This window comes from Cinclus cinclus, chromosome 7 (genome assembly GCF_963662255.1).
Source record: "Cinclus cinclus chromosome 7, bCinCin1.1, whole genome shotgun sequence".
Classification (NCBI taxonomy): Eukaryota; Metazoa; Chordata; class Aves; order Passeriformes; family Cinclidae; genus Cinclus; species Cinclus cinclus.
Genome location: NC_085052.1, coordinates 25,222,556 through 25,249,651, shown reverse-complemented (window position 1 = coordinate 25,249,651; position 27,096 = coordinate 25,222,556). Strand labels below are relative to the sequence as shown.

At 39.2% G+C, this 27,096-nt stretch overlaps 1 protein-coding gene across 1 annotated transcript in view; it reads left to right on the top strand.

The window, feature by feature from the left end:
* The window catches only part of LOC134046097 (rap1 GTPase-GDP dissociation stimulator 1-like), a 29,671-nt gene extending 3,522 nt beyond the window's left edge, over positions 1-26,149 (top strand). The window contains 12 exon segments of the mRNA XM_062496339.1: positions 8,462-8,572; positions 9,427-9,549; positions 9,706-9,835; positions 11,402-11,526; positions 12,620-12,745; positions 13,497-13,640; positions 17,325-17,459; positions 19,019-19,144; positions 22,622-22,761; positions 23,583-23,709; positions 24,699-24,827; positions 26,016-26,149. Of these exon segments, the coding sequence (XP_062352323.1) occupies positions 8,462-8,572; positions 9,427-9,549; positions 9,706-9,835; positions 11,402-11,526; positions 12,620-12,745; positions 13,497-13,640; positions 17,325-17,459; positions 19,019-19,144; positions 22,622-22,761; positions 23,583-23,709; positions 24,699-24,827; positions 26,016-26,149 (1,550 nt within the window).
* Positions 26,150-27,096: the final 947 nt, after the last annotated feature.

The following is a 27,096-nucleotide window of genomic DNA, read 5'->3' as shown; positions in this document are numbered from 1 at the left end:
GAAAAATATTCCTGGCACCCCCGTTATGCAAGCAACTTCCAAGAGCATCTTCACATCTCTCTCATTACAAAATGGGTCAAACACACATGTCAGGATCAAAATCATAATACTCAGCACTACAAAATTTCAGACAGTGCCACAAAAAAAATTTACATTTTACATAATTTAGGTAAATTCCCACTACTGTTCATTTTATTCTGGAGATCTGAGATTAATAAGGTACCTCACTCCATAGGTCATGCAATACCCTTCCTTATCTTCAACAGTACAGAAACAAAATCCTCCTCTCTCAATGGCTTTTTCCAGATCCAGAGTGGAGTCACACAAGCAATTAGCAAGAACAAGACAGGTGCAGGTGGACGACAAGTTGCAGACAAAATTTACTCTTTTTTTTGGCATTGTACCAAAGAAGCAAAAGAGAAATGAATACAAGCCTACAATATATCTTTGTACTATAGCTCTTCAAACAACATTTGTCACACACAAGCAGAACAGACAAATGCTCACGCCTATGAGTTCACTTGCACAGAATCAATCATTAATTAAGCACTAGAAGCCGAGGAATTTTAATCTGGACAGTAGGACCTTTGTGCCGTGCCTGTTTAGGTGGAGTCAAGGCACAAAAGGCCAATAATTGCATTTTCTTTGTTATTTGTCATCTCTCCAATGGGCTCCCTGGCTCTGCCATCCATGCCCAGCATGACCTAGGCTCCCAAGAGATTGCTCGGCACGGAGAGCTGAGGGCTGGGCTGATGCTCCCAGACCAGCCAAAAGGCTTCTTCCTTTCACAGCTGCTCTTTTGCTTGGCTAAAACACCCTTGTAGGAGTTGTCAGCCAAAGGAAATTAGTGTTTTCTTTGCCATGCAGCCTAATTGGTTTTTTCTCCACTGACAGCTCTTCAAGCTAAATTTAAGGAGCCAGGAAAATTAGGCGGAATGCTATTTGGCTGAGACTATGGCCTACTTTCCATACAGACATGATAACCATAGGGAAGGGCTCCTTTAATCCACTTAATGCTGCAGAACTTAAGATGTATATTAACCACATGATCAAAGTTATCTTTAGAGACCAAAATCACTCAGCAAACACAGAAAACTACATCTCCAGTGAGCAAGACAGAAATTTCATTCATTTCCATAAACAAAGCCAATTTATCCCCAACTGTCACGATTTTGTCTGGTTATCTGCTCACAGGTAGCTTTGCTGCACTGACAGTTTACTCCTCTTTCACAATACATGATTGATGAAATCAACACCTCCTGGAACTAAACAACTGTGAAAGAAGTTGAACTTTGATTTAAACCATCAAGTTTTCTGAGCCCTTATTTATATTTAAAAAAAAACTACCTGAAAATATTACCCAAACACAAATTGTGGGTTTGTTTTTTTTTGTTGTTGTTTGTTTGTTTTTGCTTTTGAGCACAGCACGTTTGTGGCTGTTCCTGCAAGCATGACATCCAGCCTTTGGATCTAGAATTTCTTTACCTTGCATAGAATTGGAGCACCAGGGAGCTCAGGCTCAGCATCAGCCTACAAAGCTGGTACATGTCCAACAGACCTATTCCCTAAGCACTAAGTCAGTTAAATTACCAGGCACATAAAAAAGCACACACTGGTACACGAGTTTACAGCATTTTGATACTTTACAGCAAAGTGAATTTCATCCCTATTCTCCATCCCTCAAAAAAAGGAGTACGTTTAACAGAACACAATTAAGCAGCTTTTCATGCTATAGGTCATCTCTTTGGCACATTTTTCTCCCTGACTGCACTTGGCTGGATTATCTCACTGACCTGATTCAGGTTATCATATTTTTCCTTTTATCTGTTTTCAGTCAGGGCTCTGCAGCCATTTTTATTGTTGACTCCACAGGGCATAACATCAGCCACAAGTCACTAAGGATCTTCTTTCTACCCACAGCTTTCCTCACACACACTTTTTCCTGTACTCCCTCCTTGGTGGAATTCAATAAAGACAAAAATTATAAAAATATTCCCCCTCCCAAACAATCTCTGTTTCACAATCAATTATCATTTTTTTCTCACCATAACACCACATCAATTTGGGTAACCACAAGAATATCAGTACCTCTTTTTACCAGGACCTCTTCTGAGCCTGCATTTCTCTACTAGTTTTCTGGAAACTTCTTCTGTCCATCTCAGTTTCTTTTTCTACTTTACTGCTAAGTGACTTCTTTACCTCATTTTCAAAAAAAAAAAAAAATATTCCATGCCTGACACCACATCAAAGAGAGGATTTGTGGCTGTCCTACTTGATTTGTGACAATTAAGAGAATTTCAGACATAGATTATAGAAAGTTTTTTAAAATCCTTGTGATTAATAGAGAACATTAATGTCAGTACTAGCCAGTCAGGCGTAAATTCCCATCTTCATCAGCCCTTCCACCTGTGACTCAGGCTAAATAGGGAAAAATCTCCTTTAAAACCTGCTGTTTTCTCATGTTCTTTGAACAGTAAAATGTTCAAAGGTCCATTCCCCGTGATCATAGGCATTGCAAATGCTTTAAAGAGCTTTAAGGATGGGCCCATGCAGTCCAGAAGGGTTGCAAAAGCAATGAGCAAAGGCTTGCTTTTGGGGAGAGCACAGTGGTCTTTCCTCTGTTTTCCAGTTCTAGGCAAGAGGTACTGTTAGTGCACACTTATCTATTTGGCTATTAACACTGAGAATAATTAACCATAGTCTAGACCAGGAGAAAGGAATATTGGGGAAAATATGGACCTTTTCAGATTGTGAAAGTGGGTAGAAGGAGATATTTCAATTCCCAGATAATGACAGGGCTCCAGCCTTCTAGGACAAAATTATACTCATATATTCCTACTCCTTTCCTCCTTGAAGAGAGTTGCGGAAGAATGCAGAGTAACAAGAGTTAAAAACCAGCCAGGTCAGGAGTTGTTCATAATTATATCCCTTTCATCCTCAGGATATTAGTTTTAAATTCTCTCCCCAGGTCCTTTTTAATCTCATGATTTTTCTCCTACATCTCATCACCCTTGAGTGCAGTGACAAAGACACAAAATGTCTTTTTAACATGGCTGTAAGTGGCTTTCCATGGAGACATAGATAATAGCTTATCTGATTTATAGGACAATTTTCTTGCCATGGGTTTGAAAGTCTGAAGAGATGGAGAATCTGCTCCTCCAATACTTTACTTCATGCACCAAGATAAGATAGTTCTATTGGAAAGAATGTAAGTCAGCCAGTCCCAAAACAATTGCATGACTTTCTGGAGATGAAATACAATAGCTCACCACTGGAGAATTTTTTTTTTTTAATCTTTCCTTGAATTGAATTGCACCTTTCTCCTTCCTTCCCTGGCAACAAAATCAAAAGCAGCAGCTTTTTCTACCCTTGGTTACAGCAAAATGCTCTAATCATGTAGCTGCACCACTCACAGCCAGCAGGGATGTATTTGACCTTGCAGGCTTTATTTGCTCTTAACACAAATACACTTGCCAGCCCTCCTGGACTTCTCCATCTCCAAGTTATGCCTTTATGTTTCATATGAAACAAATTTAATATTGCATTCTCAGACAAGGGGACGTGAAGCTTAATTTTGACTACTATACAATAATCCTTCTTCTTAGCATACAGGTACATTTATTACCATGGGTTTATTTAGGACATGCCACAACAAACCAGGAATTATTTTAACTGTTTTAGGGAAGAGCATTAAAAAAAAAAAAACTATGAGAAAAGGGAGACTTAGAGCTACATGAATTTGCAAGGTGCCACACTAACTTGAATGCAGGTCAATTTTTCTTTTTGCTTTGTTTTTAATTACATTGCTACACAGACCCAATGGCTATTTTGCAGTATTATGAGTTGAAATTTTAGTTTCTTCAGGCTACACTTTATGCTTTTCAGCTACTCTTGATCTGCAGAATTCTAGGAGCTTCTCAACCCTCACCCTCATCCCTCAGCTGTTACACACGATATATCAAAATAGAGACTTCTCTTTCCTGCTCTGGTGATACAATACATTTACAGAAAACTACAGTCAAGAGAAGGCCAGATGACAATTTCAAAAAGAAAAAACAAGAACAAGCTATTTTCTCTCTCAATCCAAAGTTACTTTGTGGCACGTATCTCTAGTCCATGTTCTGAAAGTTAAATTACAAACAAATCCAACATGAATTCTTTAATGAATTTAAGTGCAATTAAACAAGAAGAAACTGCCACCAAAGAAAATCCCCGTAGAGTTGATCACTAGAAGTTATCCTGGGAAAGGATATATAGTGTCTTCTTTTACTGTTCTTTAATTATCTATTACCAGAGACACTAGACAAAGATAAATAGATCTCTACTGTGAATAACTACCACATCTTCACACTCTTTACACTGTTTTTGTGCTTTGAATAATGCTGATGATAATAATCCACAGAAGAACCTTCTAAAGAATACTAAAAGTAAGTGACAGAAGAATAAATTCAGGATGTGAAATTACTGAAGGAAGAGGCAGCAAAACACGAGGCCTTTGACTTAAGTTGTTTCAAGCCCTCAAGTGGCTCATGCAGATATCACAGTGCTCAGGACCCAAACAATAAGTAATACCAAGAGTAGCATTTATGTTGAAGGATAGAGTCTGTACTCTGTACTTCCTCTAGAAAAAAAAAAATATATTTCTACATATGTGAGTGGCTATAAAAAGGAAAAAAATCAGAAGCCATTGCTATTTTAGAAGGGGCAAAATCAGTTGCTGAAAGAGGGAGAGGTGGGGGATTCTCTCACCCCCTGAGGATTTTGTAGGTCAAAACTAGCACTGAGAATTGACACAGCAGTGGTTCAAGGGGTCTGGCTCCTATGCCTCTCACTTATGTACAGATTTATGTGTGAATTAATAATCTGTGCCTTCAGCTCAGGAAAAAAAACCTTTTCTACCTCAACCTCAAAAGATTTCTAAACTCAGGCCCTGAAGGCAATGAGTGCCCATTCCCCTCTCTTCTACTGTGAATTCTTAAAGCTGGTGAGCAATATTCTAGCAGAAATGGTGATTCAAGAGGACGAGCAGTGCTCCTTGGAAGATATTTATTCTGCTAAAAGCCTCCTCAGAGGCCAGGAGGGCAGGCATTCCCTGCTGTCTGACCAGCTGGCTGGCACCTCTCCAGCCTGGCAAACAACCACTTCTGCAAAAACCCTGAAACAAATCCTCCTGGTTTGCCTCTGGTTCCACCCTGTCAACAACCTATTCCAGCACAGGATGAAACAAAATGCCAGCACCCCAGAATTTTACACAAAACAGAAATGAATACCTTTTTCTGGTCACTTTTAGTCACAATCTGTGTATGTTCTATTGCTTTTTCACATGAATAACTGTCTTAAAGTGTCTGCTTCACTGCCCCTGCAGAAGCATGGGCTTAAACACAAGCAGTATTGAGGAACCAATCCCAAGCTGGTTAAGTTAATCAAGTTTTTCTGAATACCAAGCATGATAAAATTCTGAGTCCCTGAGAAAAGGGTTCAGTATTTTAACACTGTTACAGTTAAATGCTACTTTCCGTGAGGCTTTTATAAGTAACTCTTCTGTCTGCTACTGCTCATACTAATTTCAAAATACTAGAGACTGAAACCAGAGGGGTGTTTTACAAGGACTTTGTCTGTCATCATGCAAATGGTGTTATTCTACTGGTCTGTTCCCTGGAGAAATGACAAAGCATCTGGATTTCTAGTTACCACTGTACTGACCCAACAAGTGACCAGTACAGACTGTCCCCTGCTACTTACAAAACAAACCCCTCCATCTTCAGAAATCCTGTTGTCTTTCCAGAGTTTCATAGATGCTAAAATAGAAATATATTAGAAGTGTATTTGCAAACATCACTATTGCTCTAACTAGAGAGCACAGTACTAGAAGTCAAATGGCAACACATTTTGGGTTTTGATAAGATGAAAGCAAAGTTCAGTAGACAATTCAATCTCACAGGTTCCTAATTTATTTCATGTTGCTCAATCAGCAGTTGTAGCCTTCTGCTCACTCCCACTAGATCTTTAAGATCAAACCCGATTCAACTGTCAGGTTGCTCAGGTGGCTTATTTTCTGGTTTTTTGTGTAAAAAAGCTGCATTCTACTGTACTTCATTTACACAGAATGATTTATTCAGCAAATTTTGGCAGGTGAACTGGATCTGATGAATCCAGTCATTTTTCTAGAGATGGCAGCTTCTTTAAAGCACAAAAGCAAAAAAAAAGTTTTTAAATAACTGCTTTTAATTTTTTTCAGCAAAATAGTTTTTCTTCTCAATAGGCAGTAACAGCTTCTAATTATGTTCTACTTCAACTCCCTTTATTTCATCCTCTTTTCAAAACAGCTCAGGACACTTCTATTTTTCAGAGGTAAATTCCTGTATGTGCTAAATTAATGCATTTTCATTTAAAAAAACCCTCACAATTAATGGATACATTAGGGACAGATAATACACTGAGTTCACAAAAAAAAAAAAATACATTACCAATTATTAATTCTCATCAAATAACTTCTGAGGCACAACTCATGACTCAGTATTTTCATGGAGACTGTAAAGCAGAAATGTTCTTTTACTACAGTTTTGGTAACATCCTACATTATACCCAACTAAACATTAACTACTTCAGACATCAGTTTTTCCAGCACTATTTCTTGCAGGAATTGCAGCCACTTTAGGTCTTTTTGTTTTTGGAAAGTAGATGGAGGAATCTTCATATTGAAAGGACAGGAGATTTTGAAAAAAAAAAAATTCAATAAAATAAGTGGTAACAAATTGTCAGAATTGGATGCTATACTACAGAGTTTATAAGAGGGTAAAAGATGATTCATAAATCACTGTGACATGCAGAATATCACTGAGATCAACAACAGCATTAATAAAGTTGGAAGCAGTAAGAGTGGGATGAGTTTACAAAAACAACAGCAAGGAATGTGGGAAATTAAAGTGCAGAAGTCTGATCTCTGCACAGGTAAGTTGTAGGATTATAATAAAGAACAGACATATTAAACACAGACATGATGAAAAAGGATAGTCTCCACTTATCTCCACTCTTGTAGAGGTAAGTAATGCTCAACCTGTGACTAAACATATTTTTAAGGAGCAGGTAAGAAGGTCAGTAAAAGAGATACTGTTAATGCATTTCAATTTCTACAAACTTTTCAATAACTTTTATCTAAGTTACCTTTGGATATGAGAGATGATTATCTGATGAAGTTCGAAGAGCTGGATAAAGGCTGCTTTTACAACAGAAAGCCAAAATTATTAGAGGTTACCTTTGCTGGAACCTTTGTAATTCATTATATTCATAAAGAACCTAGAAACAGCAGAATGATAAGGAGTTTTTCATTATTTGGAGGACTAAAAATGGACTGTTGAGAACTGCAAGAAAATTGTATCATCCTGTGTGACTTGGGATAAAGAGGCACATCAAGCTCAGCATCTGCAAATGCAAAACCACCTACAGGGGAAAAGATGGCCAGATTATAAATGATGGTGGGGTTTAAGTTAAATGCAGCTGCCCAGAAGATGAGAGATCATTTTGATCAACTGTACAAAAGCCATTCTCAAATTGACAAAGAATTAACAGAGCAGAAAACAAAACATGACAATCTCTGTCAGAATTCCAGTCCACCTGAGTCTTGAGAACACTTTCAAATTCTAGATCCTCATAAAGAATAAAAGTGAGCTGGAAAACAATCAGGCAAGTTATCAAAATTTCTGTAAATACTAAGCAAATTGGCAGAGGAATTGCAAAGGACTGTAATAAAAATCTATCTGATTATGACAGAGAGGAGCAAATAGAGAAGGGTAATTCCTTTCTCTTACTATGGCAACTCAAAAGCCATCAACTTTGACCTTTCTGGTAAACATTTTAAAACAAAGGAAAGTATCTTCCTCTTACAACTGTGACACCGTGGAACTTAATGTCACTGTGTGATGTGGAGATAAAAATTACGAATTAACTTAGGTTAAAAAATTTCTTTAAAAAGTTGATCAAAATGCATTAGATATATATTAATGTAAATACTAGGTATGTTCCTAAAGTAGCCAAAGGGAGAAGTTTTTTACCTCATCTGTTTCTTGCATTCTTTCAGGGCCCGCTACTGGCCACTGCCACAGTAGATACTCAGCTGAGCTGCAAGTACTGTCTTTTTGATAAACAAGTATTTAAAAATGACAGGCTTGATTTGGATCCTGTAATTATTCCTCTCCTCCCCACCTCAAACTCTGCCACAGTTATTACATGTTAATTGCTGTGTCTAGACAGAATTTATCCCTGCATGTTTATTATGCCTGCACAAGAACTATGTACTGTCTGAGAAGTGACCAAGCCTTTGACCCCCCAATGCTCTTGGAATAAATGAGCATATTTAGGTCTCAACCCTTCAGAAAATTATTTTATAATAAGACATTAGCACTGAAAAGAACTACCACAAGGAACTCAGGCTCATCAAAGTTTTCTATTCCATTCTGTTCAGAAACCCTGAGTAAGCACCTGGAATACCTTGGGCTTTGTGGAGATGACACAGAAGCTGAAGACCAGATCCTTGAAAGTTTGAATGGGATTCTCCTGGCTGTTACTGAAGATAGTTAAGTATCACTCTGGATCACCAATAAACCATTTGCACAACTCAAAAGAATTCGTGGCAGGTTTTGTTTACTGTAATAATCTGTATTTCAAGAAGTGATTGCTGCTGGAATTATAGCTGTCCTCAGGCTGTGTTGCTTTCTCTTCTCTCTGTATAAAACTAACAAAATTACATGTGACCAGATAAAGTTATTGGTCACTAAAATACCAAAAGCTCCAGAGAAATTTCAGGTTTAATATTCTATTTACTACAAACTCCTAGGATTAATTTAGGGTGACCCTATCAGGTCAGGCATTCTAAAAGTAGTTTCTAGTCTACTTATACAAAAGTCCCTAAAGCCTTTGCACATTCTCCTAAAATAACATAAACCTTCACTTCTTTGAATCTCCTGGCAGATGGTGATTTACTACCTTCAGGACAGATGGCCGTATTTTTAATGACAAAAGGCTAAGGGAATTGTCTGCTCTAATTGCTAGTCTAATAAAAGATGCTGTACCTACCTACAGAATTAATTGCTAGGCCATACCTCAGGAATAGCATCTTAATCCCTGACTTCTCATGCCTTATTCAGGCATCCTTTTATAGTCAGGGAAGATGAAACTGTTTTCCTCTTTGCTTTGCCACCCCTGCTTCAATTCAGCATAGAGCAGAGTAATCAGCTGGAACCACACTTGCAGCAATTCAAGCAGATGACTGTGCCCATATATTCAGACTCAGAGAGCCTTTAAGAACCTTGTTAAATCAGAAGCTTGGATCCCACAGATACCCACTCAGAACTCTAGGAAACAAAGGAGCATATAAATAAAACAGCTGCAAATCTGCTGCAGGTATTGCTAACACTCTTATCATTGCAGAGCAGAGATCCTTCCACCTACTCAGAGGGAGTGGGATCTTCCCAATTTTGGCAAAAATCCTGAAGGGTAATCCACGATGTGCAGTGAAAGCAGCCCACGTGCTTTCAGAGATAGCCAAAAATGGTAAGTGGTGCTCAAATATTACTACAAGGCATCTTACAGCACACTCGCTTCATGTTTTCACTCTTGAATTTTGTTTCATGGCTACCAGCTATTGCTAATGCAATTGTTTTATTCCTAAGTGGCAAAAGCCTGGAATTCCCTCTTTTATCTATGCAGAGGAAATGAAGAAACCATGCATTGAAGCAGATTTGGTTCTAACACTGATACCTTTGCTGGAGAGCACAGACCAAGAAATGCTGCTCCATGCGGGGAGGGCCATTGGCCGTATCTGTTATGATAATCGTAAGTACCCACTGAAGAAAATCCACTTTTCTCTGGCTCTAAGGCATTATTTTAAAAGGCATTGTAGCCTGTAACTCATAATAACTTTATGAGACCTGAGCACATCATGCACTTCAGCCTCCAGTTACGTTTGCAACTCCCAGAGCTCACAGACACCTGGCTGAATGCATCCCAAGCTCTGGGTTTTGCCCCTGCATTTTTGACTTCAAGGTGGGACATCTGTTTAGAACCGCTTTGAAATTACAGGAGGAGCAGAGCCTCAATCAATTTTGCAGACTTTCCTTGGGTCCAAATCCTGAATGGCTTGGACTTCTTTCAAAGTAATAAGAACATCTATAAAGCAAAGCACTTGTCTAAAAAGTGTGTTAGACAAAAAACAGAGATTAAAAAAAAACCAAAAAAAACCCACCAAAACAACAACTGATATTTATCTATGCAACGAATAGTCTTCTCTGAAGACCACTGCTTGCATGCAGGATATTTTTGTGCTCCAAATTGCCTGGACACCAATTTGCTCGCTGGTCTCACAAATTAAGCAATTTTCATTTACTTGCCCAACACAACTTATGATTTTTTTTTACCTTTTACTCCCAGACTGACCAAAATATTTACTGTACACTGAAAGTAATATGGAGATATTCACCGAGTATCTTGTATCCATTACCCTCTGCCTTCAAGCTATCTTCTCTAATCCTTCTAGTGTGGATCTTCACAGCTTTACTTAGAAAGTTGTGGGTTTGCCGCCTCCACTGTTTTTATGAAATCCAAGCATGATAGGCACCTGGTATAGATCCCACTAAGCTTGCTCTGAGTTACATGCATTCACCAGGGAATGACATAAAGGTTCAAAAAAGCTTTTCCCTACAATTACATTCCTGACTCATGCAACTCCTGCACACAGCACTGCTGCAACACATGGCCATCCTGCACATCTGCTTCCCTTCTGGCAGAGCACAGCCCAGCACAGATTTGCCAAGACAACTGTGACATGCTTTAATAAATCCTATTCCTAACACAGCAATAAATGCATCAAAGAGAAGAAAAACTACCTCCACCAATTCCCAGTCTGAACTCCAATTGCCTATGCTACAGTAGCACCAGACCCTTCCTGGTGTCTCCATGCCCTCTGCCACCCAACAGCAGCCCAGCTCTCAGCAAGACGCCGCTGCAAAAGCAGTGCCACCGTGCTGTTAAACAACCATCACTGTCCAATTCTGTATCCTGCAGTTCTTGGCACCCTCAAAATCATTTCAGATATTAAGCTTTCATTCATTACAAAACAAGCTACAAAAATAAACAGTTATCAGGGTTTTCCTCAGCAAGCACTTGTGGATGGGAACAGTGGCTTAATACCTTAAGTCAACGTTGAACCAGGAGGTTTAGCAAAAATCTGTTCCAAACTTGCATTTCCTCTACACACATATTAGCCTGGAGCCACCACACAAAAGCTTTACAAATTCTAACAACATAAGAAAGAACCAGACTACCTTGCTGCTAAGCATCTCAATGGGACCCTTTCCACTGATTTAATCAGTTCCTGATTTAACACTCATGCTTGCTGACCAGGCAGCCTTCAGGAAGAGTTGGTGAAGGTTGGAGTAATCCCATCACTGGTCCGAATACTGACTGACTATGCAGAGAGTGAACCACTCGTCCATGTTGCCCTATTGGCCTTGTACAACCTGGCAGACCTCGGTAAGTAAGGATTTTTTTTGAAGTATTTTCAAGTTTTTGCATCTTAGAACAAAATACCTCCACAGTGTCAGTGCCTTTCCATACCCACAGGTTTGTGGGATTTCTTTGTGTTCTCCTTTGTTTTTGGGATTTGTTTTTAAAATACAACTACTATCTAATCAGGAACTGGTCACAGTATCTGGATTGAAGAAATAACTAGTCTTTTATGGAGTACCAGCAATTACTAACACTACATTAAAAAAATTTAGTTTTAACAGCCAGCTTTTGACCCCAAATAAAGAGATGGCGTAACTTCATATGATAAGTTGACAGTTTCAACTACTTCAGATTTGGTACATTGAAAGCTTGTTGATTAAAAATTCATTTCTATTTAATAATTAGGTTTCTATACCTTACTGAAACAGCTTCCATTTTCACAGCAAAAGCATCTCCACTAATTTAAAATATACTTGCCCCACTTTACACAAGTGATGAGTAGTAATGGAAAAAAAAAGCAAGTACAAAATTATTACCACTGTATATATATGTGGTCTGGCTAAAATTTGATCTAATCTTTCCTGCGTTTAGGGGGAGATGCAGGGAAGGGGACATGATATCATAATGTCACATTATTCTCTAAGGAGGTCTGTCCTTATTATATCTGTTATATTATTTAATACTATAATCAATTGCAATGTATTCTATGTCAAACAGTGGCAAGCTTCGCTAACATATATCTTTAGGATGCCAGCAAGACTAGAAGCACCTAATCAAGGTAAAAAATACATTGCCTCCACAAACTGACATGTGCCAATTGTTATATTAAATAATCATATTACAGATGGACTTGTATGAGTCAGTGAAATTAAACAAGGATTAATTTGACACCTGTGAGGTCTACAGAAATTACAGAAAAACTGTTAAAGAACTTGAGGGGGCAGGGGGTTAGAAGGGATAGAGTTCTGCTGTCTCAGTGCTGTCCAAAGAAACAGAAGAGCATACAAGAACAGAAAAAGCCTTCCAAAACAGTGTCTAATCACTTCAGATCATAGGGGGATATCTTTAAACACTTAATCCAATAAAATTCAAAATCCTGATTTTATCACATACACAGATTCAGCCAAGGAAGCTCTAAGCATGACAAAAATTGCTGAACAGCTGGTGAAACAACTGAGGAGAGCAGAGAGCCATGAGAGGTTAGAAATTGTCTTTGAGGTCCTGCAAGCACTTGCAGAAAATGGTAAGGCTCCTTTTGGTCTGGGTGGAACAAGGGGAGGCTGGGTACTGCACAGGTTTAAGCTCTGGGTTCCACATTTGCCATGGATCCTGCTAACAGAACCCTTCAGGAAGAAATAAGCAACCCTTTCAGGAGAAATAAGCCCCAAGAAATGTGAGATCCTGGCCCAAACAACGCTTGAACAGGTGAGACAACAAAGGAAAGAGGGAAAGAGTACCACTCCACTGCATTTCAGTAGATCCAACAGACAGCAGGTTCAAACTTACTCTCCATGGTGGGTGAGAGGAAAGCAGCAGCACAGATAATTATTTTTTTTTTCATTTCAAAAATCAGAACAACTGGGTACCAGTTCAATCCCTGTTTGGGCCATTTACTTCAGAGTTGTACTCACTGCTCCTTGTGGGTCCCTCCCAGCTCAGAATATTCTGTGAATCTGTGAAGATGCATACTCTGAGCAGCAGTGCAACAAGCATTGACACTGCTCCATTAAAAACATCCAGACATCTGACACAGAGTTTAAAGACATGAAAGCTCATGACTGGCAACACAAGAAATGTCAAAGACCAATGCAGAAAGCTTTGCTCATTCTGCCTTGCTGCCATCCTAGCTCCAGAAAGATGTTACAAACAAAACCAAAACAGTAACTGCACCTGAAAAACAACTGGCTAAAGCTCAAGGATTTACCTTCCTAGTTTGAAATGCTTCCATAAAAAGCCAAGAAGCTTTTAATGTGCTTTTCCTGTGATCTCTTCAGATGCTCTGAAAGTGCAGCTGGTGGATGCAGGTGTGCCAGAGGTGCTGTCTGAGATCCTGCTGAGGCTCCAAGGCAGTTCACAAGCTGAAGATACATGCATTGTGAAGGCTGCATCGGATCTCATCGTCTCTCTGCTTCTTGGAGGTAAAAAGGGTAATACTACAGGCCAGGTGCATAAAGAATCAACACCCAGAAGTCTCTTTGGCAGAGGACTTATTATCTCTGTTGACAGGGACCCATCCACAATCTCTTTTATCATCCTTGCAGGAATTCTTCTAGGGTATGATACTTTTTATTTCTACAGCCTACAGCCCAGTGCTTGTGCCTAACAGCAACTTGGTTTATATTACAGCTCTGCTGTATTTTGGGCAATACAGATTTAAAAATAAAATATCAAGAACTGGCTACTTACACTGAATTTCACTACTCTCAACCCCAAAACAATGAACAACATAAAGGTTTTAAATTATTGACCTCAGCAAGAAACAAAGTCATCACTGACTAACAGAACAGTTCAGTTTGGGGCTAATTATAATCAGATATGAGATATTCTCTATTTCTCATAACACAAGTAAGTATACACAGAAGGTTTTTGCTAAGGGCTGTGGCATTATCTCAGAACACGGATACTTACATCACATCCAGACACTTGCCAGTACCAAGATAGGGGCAAGGCTTATTACTAATTTTACAAAACAAATGGTAAGGCTGCTTACTCTCTACCCTTAAAAGATGGAAAGCCACTGTGAGTGCAGAGAAAACCAACACTATCAGATTTCACTACTCCCTGGTTCTCAAACAGTTTCTTTTCTGCAGGCTAGAGACTTGCATGCTTTTAAGTTGCAGATGCTAGTGATGCTAAAATAATCAGAGGGGCATAATTGTGAAGAAAGGGGTGATCAGGTATGCAAACTTTTGCACTTTTCTTTTTCCTGAACCACAGCTTATTAGTGGGGAGATTCTGGAAATACTTAATGGCAAATATATTTGTTAGAAACTAAAATCAAAACAAAAAAATACCACAAAACACATGGAAAAGCACCCGCCCCCCCCCCCCCCCCCAAAAAAAAAAAAACCACAAAAACACCACACAGTTACTGCTGTTTTAGGTTTTAAACCACTTTTAGGAAGGCAGGGTTACTCAGAGATCAGGGGAAGTGGGAAGAAATCTCAAGATAAGCCATTTTATCTTTCAATTCCTATTATAGAAAGCAATGAGCCTTTATACTTTGCAGAGTGGAAGAGAGATTCTTATGAGCAGACTCCTGGAAAGCATGCTGTGCTCAATCAGTCAGCTAAAGATCCCCACCACACTGCCTGTCCTTTCTCACTGATAGCTACTGTACTGGCTTCAAACTCAATTAGCAAAATTGCTCAACTTTCTTCATTAATAGGCACTTAAATATTAGAAAAGAGTCCCTCACATCGTCTGAATGTTGGTTTTGGGGTTGTTTTTTTTTAAGCAAGCTATCATCCACACAACTCTTCACCTCCACCTCACAATCTTTCTAGACTGCCTTTGGTCCTTGCCTCATACCTTGTTCTCAATCAGCCATTATGCATCATGGTCTCTAAAGGGCACAGAAGTGCCCCCAGTGCCTTTAGCTGGCTATTTCAATTTACTCACTGAATGGCTTGCTTTGTCACTTCTGACAAAGTGACTTTGTCACTTCTGTCACTTCTGGCTTGCTGTGCTCTTCTCCCCCCATCTTCCCCACAACAGTGTCAGATGTTTCACGTGGAAGAAGTGAATAATCCCTCTCATGCCACAGTATGTGCCACTGATGTATGCACAGCTTTTAATCTGAGAGAAAAAACTATCCTGTGGAAGTCTGTTCTCAGCATCAAATGACTTCTAAGCAGTGAAAAGATGACAGACAGCTTTTGCAGCTATGAAGAGTGGCTGCTCCCATCAGACTTTAACTATAAGCCATTAAATTGAATGTTCTGCTGCTATCCAAGCAAAAACTCCATAGGAGAGAAAAGCAATTTGGAGCTCTGTAACAATCAAAGCAAGGCAAACACTAAATGGGCTCTGCCTATTTGCACTTTACTACATGAAGAAAAAAAAAAAAAAAAAAAAGAGTTCTGACATTCTTCAGTTTGAGAGGTGGAAGGAGGAGAGAAATTAAGTTCAATTAAGATTAATCTATATGAAGATCAAAATATTTTCCCAGTATAATTTTATCAGACCAGAAGAGATGACCTATTTCTATGGAAGCTGGTCCTAAAGAGGTCTGGGCAATTTTCCTCATATACTCTGATATCCAAAGATTAGGACTAGGCAAGAGAACACTTGAAGATTGACAAGCAAAACAATCATCTTTAGAGAATATATGCATAAAACAAAAGATTTTTGTGTGAGTAGAATTCCAACTATTTCACAGACTGACAGTTCTCTCACAAAAATATCCAATTACGTTTTACAAGCATTTGACAAATTCTTATCTAACATATATAAGAATACAGGGCAAAAACAGGCTACTAAGGGAAATGTTGAGATATGAAAAGAATAATAGGTACTCATTCAAAAGACAACAGGAGTGTCTATGACTTTGGGGTGAAAATATGATCCAAACTAGCAAAGCCGTTAAAATTACTAAGGCCCTTTTTACATGCTATACATACAAAAAGTAGAAGTCTGAATGCCTCAGTCTGTAAATTCAGTTAGAACCATGAGAAGTACTAAAGCTCCTTTTGGCCAGATCATGTATTTGCATGAGGTGTGTACATTTCCATAGATAACTCTTTATTCCAGGTAAATACATCTTTCTATTTAGTATTCACAGTTTTGCCATTTTTATCAAACAGCTTTCACAAGGTAAGAGCACAGCAACAAGGAGATGCTCATGTGTGTCAGGCATATACTTCCCTTGAGGTATAATAAACTGCATAAAGCATAATACAGGAAATTATTTTCCAAATGGCATGTTCAAAACCCTTCCTTCAGAAAGTATGCAATCTGTAGCATAGATGGTTTCCTTTAGTTCTTTAGAAAAACTTTGTAATTTCCTAACAAGGTGAGCTAAGCAGCTTCTGAAAACAAAGCTACCACCTGTACAGAGTAAGTTCTCAAATATAGGAGGAGAGATCCAGACATGCACTGACAAAATACTGCAGAACATTGCTGGGCAAAGTAGTAGTTTTTTGGAATATATGAATCTGCTCTTTCACTGGAATTTAATAAACCAGATCTCTCCAGATAAAGTCGTATTTTCCAAGCTTCGTGTGAGTGCAACATAAATACACTTCTCATGCCAGGAAGTGGGTTTCTCAAAAGAGGTAAGAAAAACCTAGCTCTGATTCTTTCAATTAGTAGTTAATGACAATTTATTTCATAGAAAACGAAAAATAACAGCAGTACAGAACTAGTAATCAGACTGACCATTGGTGGGTAAGATCCCTGTTTTCACTATAGTGTCTTAAATCAGTAGAAAAGCAAAATTAAAGGAGTGTTAAAGCTATCCTGATGAGAAATTAAAAATGCACTGGTCCTTTACTACATGTATAGTGAAAAATACAGCAGCACCGAGGGGGAAAAAAGGGACTGGAGAACCTATGGTTTTGAATTTGACAGTGATTGTCCCTTGAAAGCTCTGTCGAGCTAAGCTGCACTGGAGTCTGTCTCAGCATCAGTTCACAGGTAGCTGATGCTCACTTCTCTCGAAAGAGCTGAAGTTTGCAAAAAACAATGCAAAAGTTACAGTCCTGATGTTGGCGAGGTGTGAAAATAGAGCAAAGATTCCCTGAATTCTGAATTTGCATCATTCTTTTCCATCCCTGTGTTTCTTACCTCTCTCACCTGCTTGCTTCCGCCTCTCTCTTCAGATGGCAACTGTCTGCGAATGTTCCAGCTGGGAGTCATTCACCAGCTCCTGGATCTTCTGGAGAAACACATCCAGAGCAGGGACACCTCTGTTCAACAGGCTGCCCTCAGTGCACTGCAGAACCTGGCTATTCCAGGTACTCAGTCTGAACACAGCTGCCTTACTGCCATTCTTTGTACAGACAGGTCACCTCTGCAGCTCTCTCCAAGTCACCAATACCAGTCCCTTGTGTTTTCAGGGGCAATTGACCTTTAACTCCTCTCCTGCAGGAACATATAGTTGAATAATTCATCAGGACTTCCTCATCTACCTAAAGAGTTTAAGTATCATAAAGTGTAATCTCATTACCAGCTGCTGAAATAGTTTCATACTAATAGCACACAGCAGCTCAAGACAAAAAAAATCTGAACAGGGCTCATAGCTTAAAATACAGTATGGGGTGGAAACACCTGGTAGGGATGTCAAACTTTCTCTTCTATAAAGCTATATATATTTTTTCATAATACACAGAACCAGTAAATGTTCTTTGAAGCTGCATTTTAAAAAGCTCAACCAATTATAAAATACCAATTTTGATTATCTGTTCTCTTCAAGTCTTATTACAAACCATTTTAGGTTTTTCCAAGTGTGTGGACACTTAAAATGCTATTCCTACAATGAACTTTTCTTCATCAATTTATAAAAATATCTTTAATTTATCTGTAATATTTGTTAGATATTCTCTAATAGAAGTACAACACTTCTAGAAACACAAACTCCACCACTTTCAACAATATAATCTGCTACCTGCAAAAGAAAAATAAAAGACACTGCGTGGGAATCCATAACCATTAATTAAATATGGGTCAACACTTGGAAATAGACACAGAAGAACTCTTCAAGTATTGATCTTAAAAGTGAACACATGCTTATAAAAAACTTTTAAAATGTGAGCTAGTAATGATCTACTATGATCTAGTAAAAGGAGTCAGTCTGTGCCACCGAAAAACAAGGACATTAGGAACAAGTCACTTAATAGGGTGTGTTTCTCAATTTGCCAAATAAAAAGATGAAGGGATATAACAGTTATCTCCCTCATTTCACTGTCCAATCTTCCTCACCACTCCCGCAAAATTATATGCAGAAGTTAGGAAAAAGATTGCTCTGGAGGAAGCAGCTTTTGGTAGCACAGTTAAGCAGTATTAAGAGTCCCCCCCAGACAAGCTTATGATTATTACAAGAGATTTACTGCACCAACCACTGGAGCAAAGACACAACAATGAGGAGAGGAAAGCACAGAAACAAAGGCATGAACAATAAAAAAGAAAATCCATTTTCAAGAAATACAGCTGAGTAAATCACTTGGAGCTAGCACAGAACAGGCTGCCTCGTGTGACTGGGCAAGTGGATGGATAATCTATTACAACTAGAAAAAGGAAGGGAAATGACAATGCTCTGTTCTATGTACTTGATTCTGGGCAGGGCTAAGACCAAAAGTAACCAAAACTACCCAAGGGCAGTTCCTATCAAAGTTTTAGCCCAAAAGAGAAGTCTAAACAACCAGGTAGTCCTGACTTAATTGCTGAGCTCTCTAACAAGTTGAACTTTTCATTAGAAGCCTAACAGTACAAAATTCACAAGTTGTGTCATATCTACATTTTGAGATGTTTGTGCTGTTACTGAGCCTCACATCAACATCTCTTTTCCATTTTCCAGTTGTCAGCAAGGTTCAGATGCTGGAGGAAGGTGTTGCAGAGCGGATCGAGGCGCTCCTAAGGTCAGAGAGTCCTCCTGCGCAGTTTAAACTCCTGGGAACATTACGGATGTTAGCAGATGGTCAAGGTAGGCACCTGCCGGCATGCACCGAGATCAGCCGTGAGCTCCCCTCCCCCTTCCCTGCAAAACCACGGGCTGAGTGCCCTGCTAACCCAATTCCACTGCATCTGGAGAGCTTCCAGCAGAGATTATTGCCAGAGGCTGCATGCTTTCCAGACTGCCCCAGTCAGCCTCAGAGGTAGTTGAGAAGCAAACCACACGGAACAGATCCGCAGCAGTTGGTGAGAACGGGCAAAGGCCTAAAAAGATGATGTTTTTTACCAGAGATACAGCAGTGAGGCATGGATATGATGAAAAAGAGCCAGGTTTTAGTGTCAAATCACAGGCCAGCAAATCAATAAAGAAATAGAGAACATAAAAGGAATAAAGGGAGCTGGGTGTGGAGCAAGCCAGGAGAAATTAATTTCTACCAGTCTTTCCTATACACATTGCTGGTTTTATCTTGCTCGCGTTGCTCAAATATTGAATTTACTTTGCATGTTCATGTACTTGGATTATCTACTTGCACTTCATCCTGTTTAACACAGAGGGGGATATGCAAAAGCAACAATCTTTCTGTGCGCATCATTGCATTCTGAGAAACATGCACAGTGTTGGAATTACATAGATATACTTCAATATCTTAATTTATCCTTAGGCTTACTTAGCTCTTACCAGACCGTGGCACAAAAACAAACACTGTGTGGTTTAGTACTGTCTTTCACATTGCCAGAGCAGCTGCTCTGGAGCACTAATCAGTAGTGATTTCTTGATATGCAGGAATAACACAAGTTAAAACCAGAATAGTTATGACCATTTTGTGATGGGAAGTGATAACTGACATAGGACAATTACAGACATCACTTCATTAGTTATATGGAAGAGGATAAAACCTCACTCTGCTACATCACATGCTGCACTCCATTGCACTACTGCAAACACCACTTAATATGAAAACGATTTGCATCTTTTATTAAATTAACATGCACGATAGAAAATTTAGATCTAGTCCTTATATAGATTTGCACTACTTCCAGTCCATTGAAAAGCTGCTTTCACTTACATTTCACCTTGGTAGGAAATGAACATTACAAGATTACATAGCAACTTAGCATCTTCTTGTTCTGAGGCTTTGAAGAAGTCATTGTAGGGTCATTTCTCCAAAGTTACATCTCAATTGTGACAGGGCACTTAACATTTAAAATTGAGACATCCCAGTAACATAGATCTAAATTATCAAACCCTAAATTATCTTTTTTTTTTTTAATTTTATTTACCAGCCCTAATACAAAGTTGAAATTTGGCACAAGGTACAACTTCTGAATCTGAAACAACATAATTATCAAAATGCAAAGTAGAATAAAATATGTAGGAGACTCAAAGCTTATCCGCTTCCACCTATGAACACACAATTCTCCCACTTGTAATTACTTTCTGTTCTGTTTACCCATGAGCTAACGTTGGCCTTAATTAACAGTCTGAAACTCTTATGAACACACATCTACTAAGAAGTCCACACCAAATTAGTTAATTGCCTTATCTAGTATAAATTCGCTACTCTGACTATCAGCAGGCATGCTGAGGCTTACAGACTAGAAAAGGCAGGTGTCCTGGTTTCTTCCTAACCACAGAAAACTCAAGCAGAACTGTCAGCTTCATTACTCTAGGGAGATGTTTAGCTCCTGGTTCTTCCACCTGGTTCTTCTTCAGGACTTCAGAGCAGAGTAATTTGTGCACTTCAGTACCCAAAGGACTTTCAGCACAACAGAAAGCTCAATCTTATAAAATGACAAATTTGAATAAATTGTAAGTTAAAAGATTGTCCTGTTAAGAATAATTAATGGGGTTTTATCTCAAAAGAGCTCTACTGCCTGTCAAACTGAGTAAAGAACCTGCCTTTGCAACAGATCTCCTAAACCAGTTCCCTCCTCCAGCCTCTTACTTCAACTTTCCATACTAAACTGGATTACTGTGATCTCTGCAGAACACCTGACTAGAAACAAGAGTCTTGTGTTACAGGAGATAACATGCAGCTGTGCAATGCCCAGTAACTCTTACCTCAAAACAAAGTATGCCAGTGAGGCTGTAAGCTCCCAGATTCCTTGTGGGATTTTGACCTGTGGATTGTTCCTTAGTGTACTGGACAAAGGAAAAACCCCCAAAACAGAGTATAGGCCAACACAGCTTCTGGAAAATATCCAGAGAAATATCATGTGGTTTATTGACACTGACCTTCTGGTGCACGCTCCATCTGATTCTTCGAGCATATCTCAAAAGAAATGCAACACACAGAGAAAGGGACAGGTAAAGGAACAGGAGCAGGGTGATGCCTCTATCAAACCTATCCCTTCTGTTACAGATGTTAACATAATTAGAGTTCCACTTACTAGGAAAAGTTATCTAGTGAGGTTTTCCCAAATGTCAACCACTGACACTAATATTTCTAGCGAGTCTTGAGATAGGGTTCCTGAAACACAGAGAAATGCAAATTAAAAGGCTCTTCCACTCTCAGAGGAATTTCTGGTAATGCCTTATACATGGTTCAACACACATTCTTAAGACTCATGTCATCCAATTACTGACATACTACCATTCTGTACTAAGACTTGGCTTCATACACAACCAACAGTAATGAATTATCACCAAAACAGCACAAACAGGCTCCCAAGAGCCCACTACTACATTTGTGCAGGGCTCAAAGTGCAAGTGCTAAAAGCCAAGTGGGAAAGTGTAGAGGAGATGGATCCCTCTGCAGATACCCCTGTGAGGCCCCCTTGTTAATTTTGTTTGAGATAAGAAAAACTACTCAATTAGAACAACTAATGCTAGAAAAATGTTAGAACCTAGTTATCTTTTTAGAAGATGGTTCATTAGAATTGATTTTTTATAATTGGCTATTTTTTACAAAGAACCTTGATGTAGTTGGACAGTGTTCCAATTCTGAAACCTATTGGTTTACTTTGGATCCTCTCTGAACCCTATAAAAATACCGTTACTGTAGTAAGGGAAGAAATAAAGCCTGTGGAAAAAGTCTGAGCTGCTTTCCCAGTCTCTTTCCACCGGCTGAAGAAGGTCCCTGTGAGCAAAGATGAAATCACGTAAGTGCTGACTGCCTACCTAGGCAGTGCTTACAGACCTTGTGGCTGAACCCTGCCTGAGAAGGGCAGGGGAAAAGCCACAGGAAAGGGATGGCCCTCCTCAAGTATCAGAACAGATTTCTTTTCAAAGACAGAAAGCTGCTTATTTTAAACCCTACTTCAGCAGCCCCTTTAAAAGGATAGGTCTATTGAAGCAGCTTATTTTGTCTTTCCCCTGCATGATTCCCTTGGTAAAGTTTCCTTTGGTAAGTATTTCCAAGATCTTTTAGAAGTTCAATGCTTCAATTAGAGCTCTTGAAGGTTGCTGAGCGCAGGTCCATGGCCCCAGTTACTCCTACATCGGCATTCCTGTGACAGACTGAGGGGTCTGATTTTGAATGCTTCTGGGTGATGCTTTTCCCTTCAGCTGATGCAGCTGAAATCCTGGGCCAAGACCCCCAGCTGCTGAGCAGGCTGGTGCAGTGGTGCAGTGCGAGCGACCACAGCGGCATCTGCGGAGAGGCAAACCGGCTGCTGGCATCGATCCTGCACCACAACCGCTCCCAGGTACGAGAACCGCTGCTCCCATGGAGTCCTACCTCACCCTTCTCAAACATGTTTAAAGCTTGTAGACTGAGCTAGGGGTTAAACAGCACATACAAATTATCAGTGAAAACCTCTCTGGTCTGCCTCAACCTGTGCACTCCATAAGCACAGACACCTCAGAGAAACGAGCATCATGGTCACTTATTGTCACTTGTCAATACTGCCCCTGCTTGAGTAAGGCTTGACTAATGCTAAGCAGGTAAAGCTTTTCTATGGCCATAAATGTTTCAAATTTCAAATTGAAATGGTAAAAATAACCCAGAGCTGTCCTAAATGTCAGTACTCTGGAAGCTCCAAAGAGCCCACTTATCCATGGTGGATGAATCTGGCATGATCTTTATGTGCTGGCATTTTCAAACAGGCTTCTGATTTTCATAAATTGTGCTATTACACACAGGCAACCCAGCCATGCTTTAGTATGAGGTAGTGACTATAAAAGTAGATAAAGCAAAACTAATCCTTGCTAGTTTGATGGCTTTAAATGAAAGAGTGGAATAAGGACAAATTGAAACAAGACAAAATATGTATTTATCTTACAGATACATATCTACAGTTAATTCTAAGTATTGATATTCCAGGTATATTAGACCAGCCCTAAGCAGGCATGCATGATCAGTGTCAAAAGCAATGTTGTCTCTAGTCTTTGAATACTGTCAAATTTGCACTGCAGCAGACAAATAATTTCCCTCTATTAAGAAGCTAAAGAGTGCAATCTCATTTCCCTCTTCATTCTACTGTATTCCTACATCAGATTTCCATCTGTTTTACCTCTGCTTTCACAGGAAGTGGTGAAAGCCATCCAGGCAGCACAAGGAGTGAAACATCTGGTTTCCATGACAACAAGTGAACATGCTGCCATGCAGAATGAGGCTCTGAACGCCCTGGCAATAGCATCTGCCATTGATTTAGGTATTTTCCTCCTAAAGGCATTTATCTGTGCAAGATCCTCAGTTATTAAGAAACATTGTCATGCTGTTAATTCTAGATAACATATATGAAAAAGCACATTTCTCATCTAGATTTAGCTCTTCAGCATGAAATAAAGGTTGTCACCATTCAGATCATACAATCAATAGGCTTTAGGAATGGCCTGAAGATTTTTAATTTAAGAGTCAAATAATCATGCTGCGTGGACAGGCACTATTTGAAAGACATAATATGATGATAGAAGCCTACATGAAAAAAAAGAGGGAAAGTGAAGGTGAGGGAGATTAAAAAAAAGGGTAAATGAAAGACAAATTATATATTCAAGAGGTCAATGAAGACTATAAGTAGCAGAAATAATCTTCAGACAGACATGAGGAAAGAATAAAGCAAAGCATAAATAAAAAGGCATTGTAGAAACAGCAAACTAAGCAAGTGAGAAAACTGTAATGATTCAAACTACTTTTCCTGAGCTAGTTTTCAGAGTTATGTACAAATGTTTTCAGATGTTTCCTGTATAATTTGAAAATACAGGAGAGAGACATCACAAATCTACGTACATCAAAAGGTAAATTAAAAAAGAAAAACTTGGAATTTGCAATTTCCTATACCAACAGGGCTGAAGAGCTCATTTTACTGCTTGTCTACCATTAAAACTCTCAATCTCACTTGGGCAACTAATGGGAACCAACATTTCTAGTACTGAACATTGCAGGTTTTAATTTGCTATGAGGTTAACTATATATAGTCAATAGTAGACTAGTCCTGTCTTTGAGAGGAAATTCTGTAAAGAAATTCTGTGCAGGAAAGAGCACAGAAATTCAGTGTAGAAGACAGATGTTCAAGACATCCCTCTAGAGCCAGTCTGAAATTAAGCCAGTCCAGAATTTTTTTTAACATAGCAAACACATTCACTTTACAATTTCTTTCCAGATAACAGCTCAGCGTTACTATTTGTTTCCTTATGCTTTCAGAAACCCTTGAAGAATCTTTTAAAGAATCACAGCTAGTTCAAAGCTTACACAAACTTCTACGAGATGATAATACAAGTCCTGAGGTGAAATACAGTTCAATGGGCCTTTTGTGCAGACTTCTTAATTCAGGTAACTTCATTTTAAGCTGTCAGTGATGGAAGGATGGATATTTGTGATGAAGACAAGTGGTTTCTGTCCAAAATATGCTGCCTGCAATGCTGTAATGAGTAAAGGGATACTAGAGGTTCATTCAGAATTTATCACCAAAAATCATAGTCATGTAGTCTCCTTCTCTATGAAAAGCTGATTAAACCATCAGTTGAATAAAATAAAGGAAGGCTTTATTCCAGTGAGTCAGTGGCATAACCAAATCCCAAAATAGCAAAATTAGAGTCTTGGAGTAAAGGCATCTTTGTCCAACTTCACCATGCACATCCCAGAGCATTTCTGTGTCCAAAGAAACAGCCTGTACCATGCTCTAAGGCAGGCATGAATTTGTTCTGCCTGTGCTGTGAGCAAACCAGAAGCTGAGATAAATCAGCCATTTTAGCTACCTTCACACAGTGACTTTCAGTAAAGCGTGTGAAGGGCACGATTTCAGTTTCACTCCATTGTCAGGGAAGACTTAAAATGCTTCAAAACCAGGATGGGACTATGCTGGATGTGTAGCACTACAGGAGAAGGAGCACCTTGAAACCAGGAGTCCAAAGATCTCGTGGCAGTTTCTCACATCTTAACATAAAAATGACATAAATTTAAAGTAACGATTGTACTTAGATAAGGATGGATCACAAAGCGAGCTGCCTTTCAAATCCTGGAAACACCCTGTACTGACAGACAAGCTGGATATTGCAATATACTCTATTTTATCCCCATAGCCACACAGATATTGGAATAGGGATAAAGAACTTGCAGCTTTCAGTGCTACTATGAAGTAGTGATGTAATAGATACCCTCTGTAAGACTTTTTCCCAGAGATGTATATGCTTAGCATTTTATAGACTAACTGTAAAGCTAAGTGTTGAGTCTTACTAATATGGAACAGCACCAAAAAGCATACAGGCAAAAAAGTGCTAGAAATTGTCCTTTATTAGAATTTCAGAATTTGCTTTTTCTCTGTCAATCAGTTCTTGGAAGTCAAGCAGGAGAGAAAAACCTTAATCTGTCCAATACTTCCAATAGCTGAAAGGGAGAAAAATGTTTTAATTGAAGCAGCACATTATGAGCAGCAAGTACTCCGAACTTCTATCTTACAACCACAGGGAGCCATTATGCCATGGCAGGTAGCTAAAAGTCATCATTTCATCTCCCATTCAGGTGATCTGAGACAAGAAATAGAAGAGGACAAGATCAAAGACACCCTCGAGCAACTCTGCAGTCACAGCAATGCAAATGTGGTCAAGGAAGCCATCACAACATTACAGGTTTTGAGAGGAGAGACACCCCACTAACCTCCCTTCAGCCAGCACTGCTGCTGAGGCAGACACCACCAGCTTGCATTTGCCTGCTGCTGCACAACCAGCACTGCTGAAGCCCAGGTGCAGCTCCACCTTTAAAAGCTGTGTATAAAAAAATCCCCCATCAGCACAACTCTTTGGCCTGATACTTGCACCACTGCTGCCCTTCACTGAGCCACTAACACACAGCAGCAGGAAAAAGTCCTGTCAAGCAAATGGCATTAAGAAACATCACAGGAGAATCATCAGGCAATTACCACTCATTATACATTTTTCAGCTACTTGGCTTTGTGAGATTAGGATACCCACTTGCAATTTCTCTTGTATCAATGGGACTTTAAAATAATTACATAAAAGTCTTAAGTTATTATCATGCAACCTGAAATATGCATTAAAGATGCAGCTTAAACAATGCAAAGGGTTAACTGGCACCACTTCGACATCTGCACGTTGTGAATCACACTGTAAGCCCAGCTGTTGGGTGAACATGTTAAAACCAAAACTATCTTTAAGCAAACTCCCCCTTCAATCTCCAGTTTTAAAGCTTGTCTCTGAAACTGTACCTGCTCCTGTCATAAGTTATATTCCTAAATACCTGAGGCTACAGTCTTCTGATTTCAGAGTTGCACCTACCAGAATGAGACCATCCAAAACAAAGTTTACAGGAAACCACAGTCAGTGAACAGACAGTGCTTGGACAAGACACAGAAATAAAGCTAGTTAGAATTACAAGTGGGCAGGGGTGAGGATGTGAAGGCAGCCAGCATTCCATTACCATCCATAAGAGAACCTGGCTATAACTTTAGATAATGGAAAACAAGAGTCATGTTGCCCAGACCTAGGAAATCATATTCAAAACCATGAAGTGGTAGAAACTGAAAAGCCTGTGAGCAATTATTTTTCTTTTTTTTTTTAGCCAGCAGAAAAGCTATTGAGAAAAA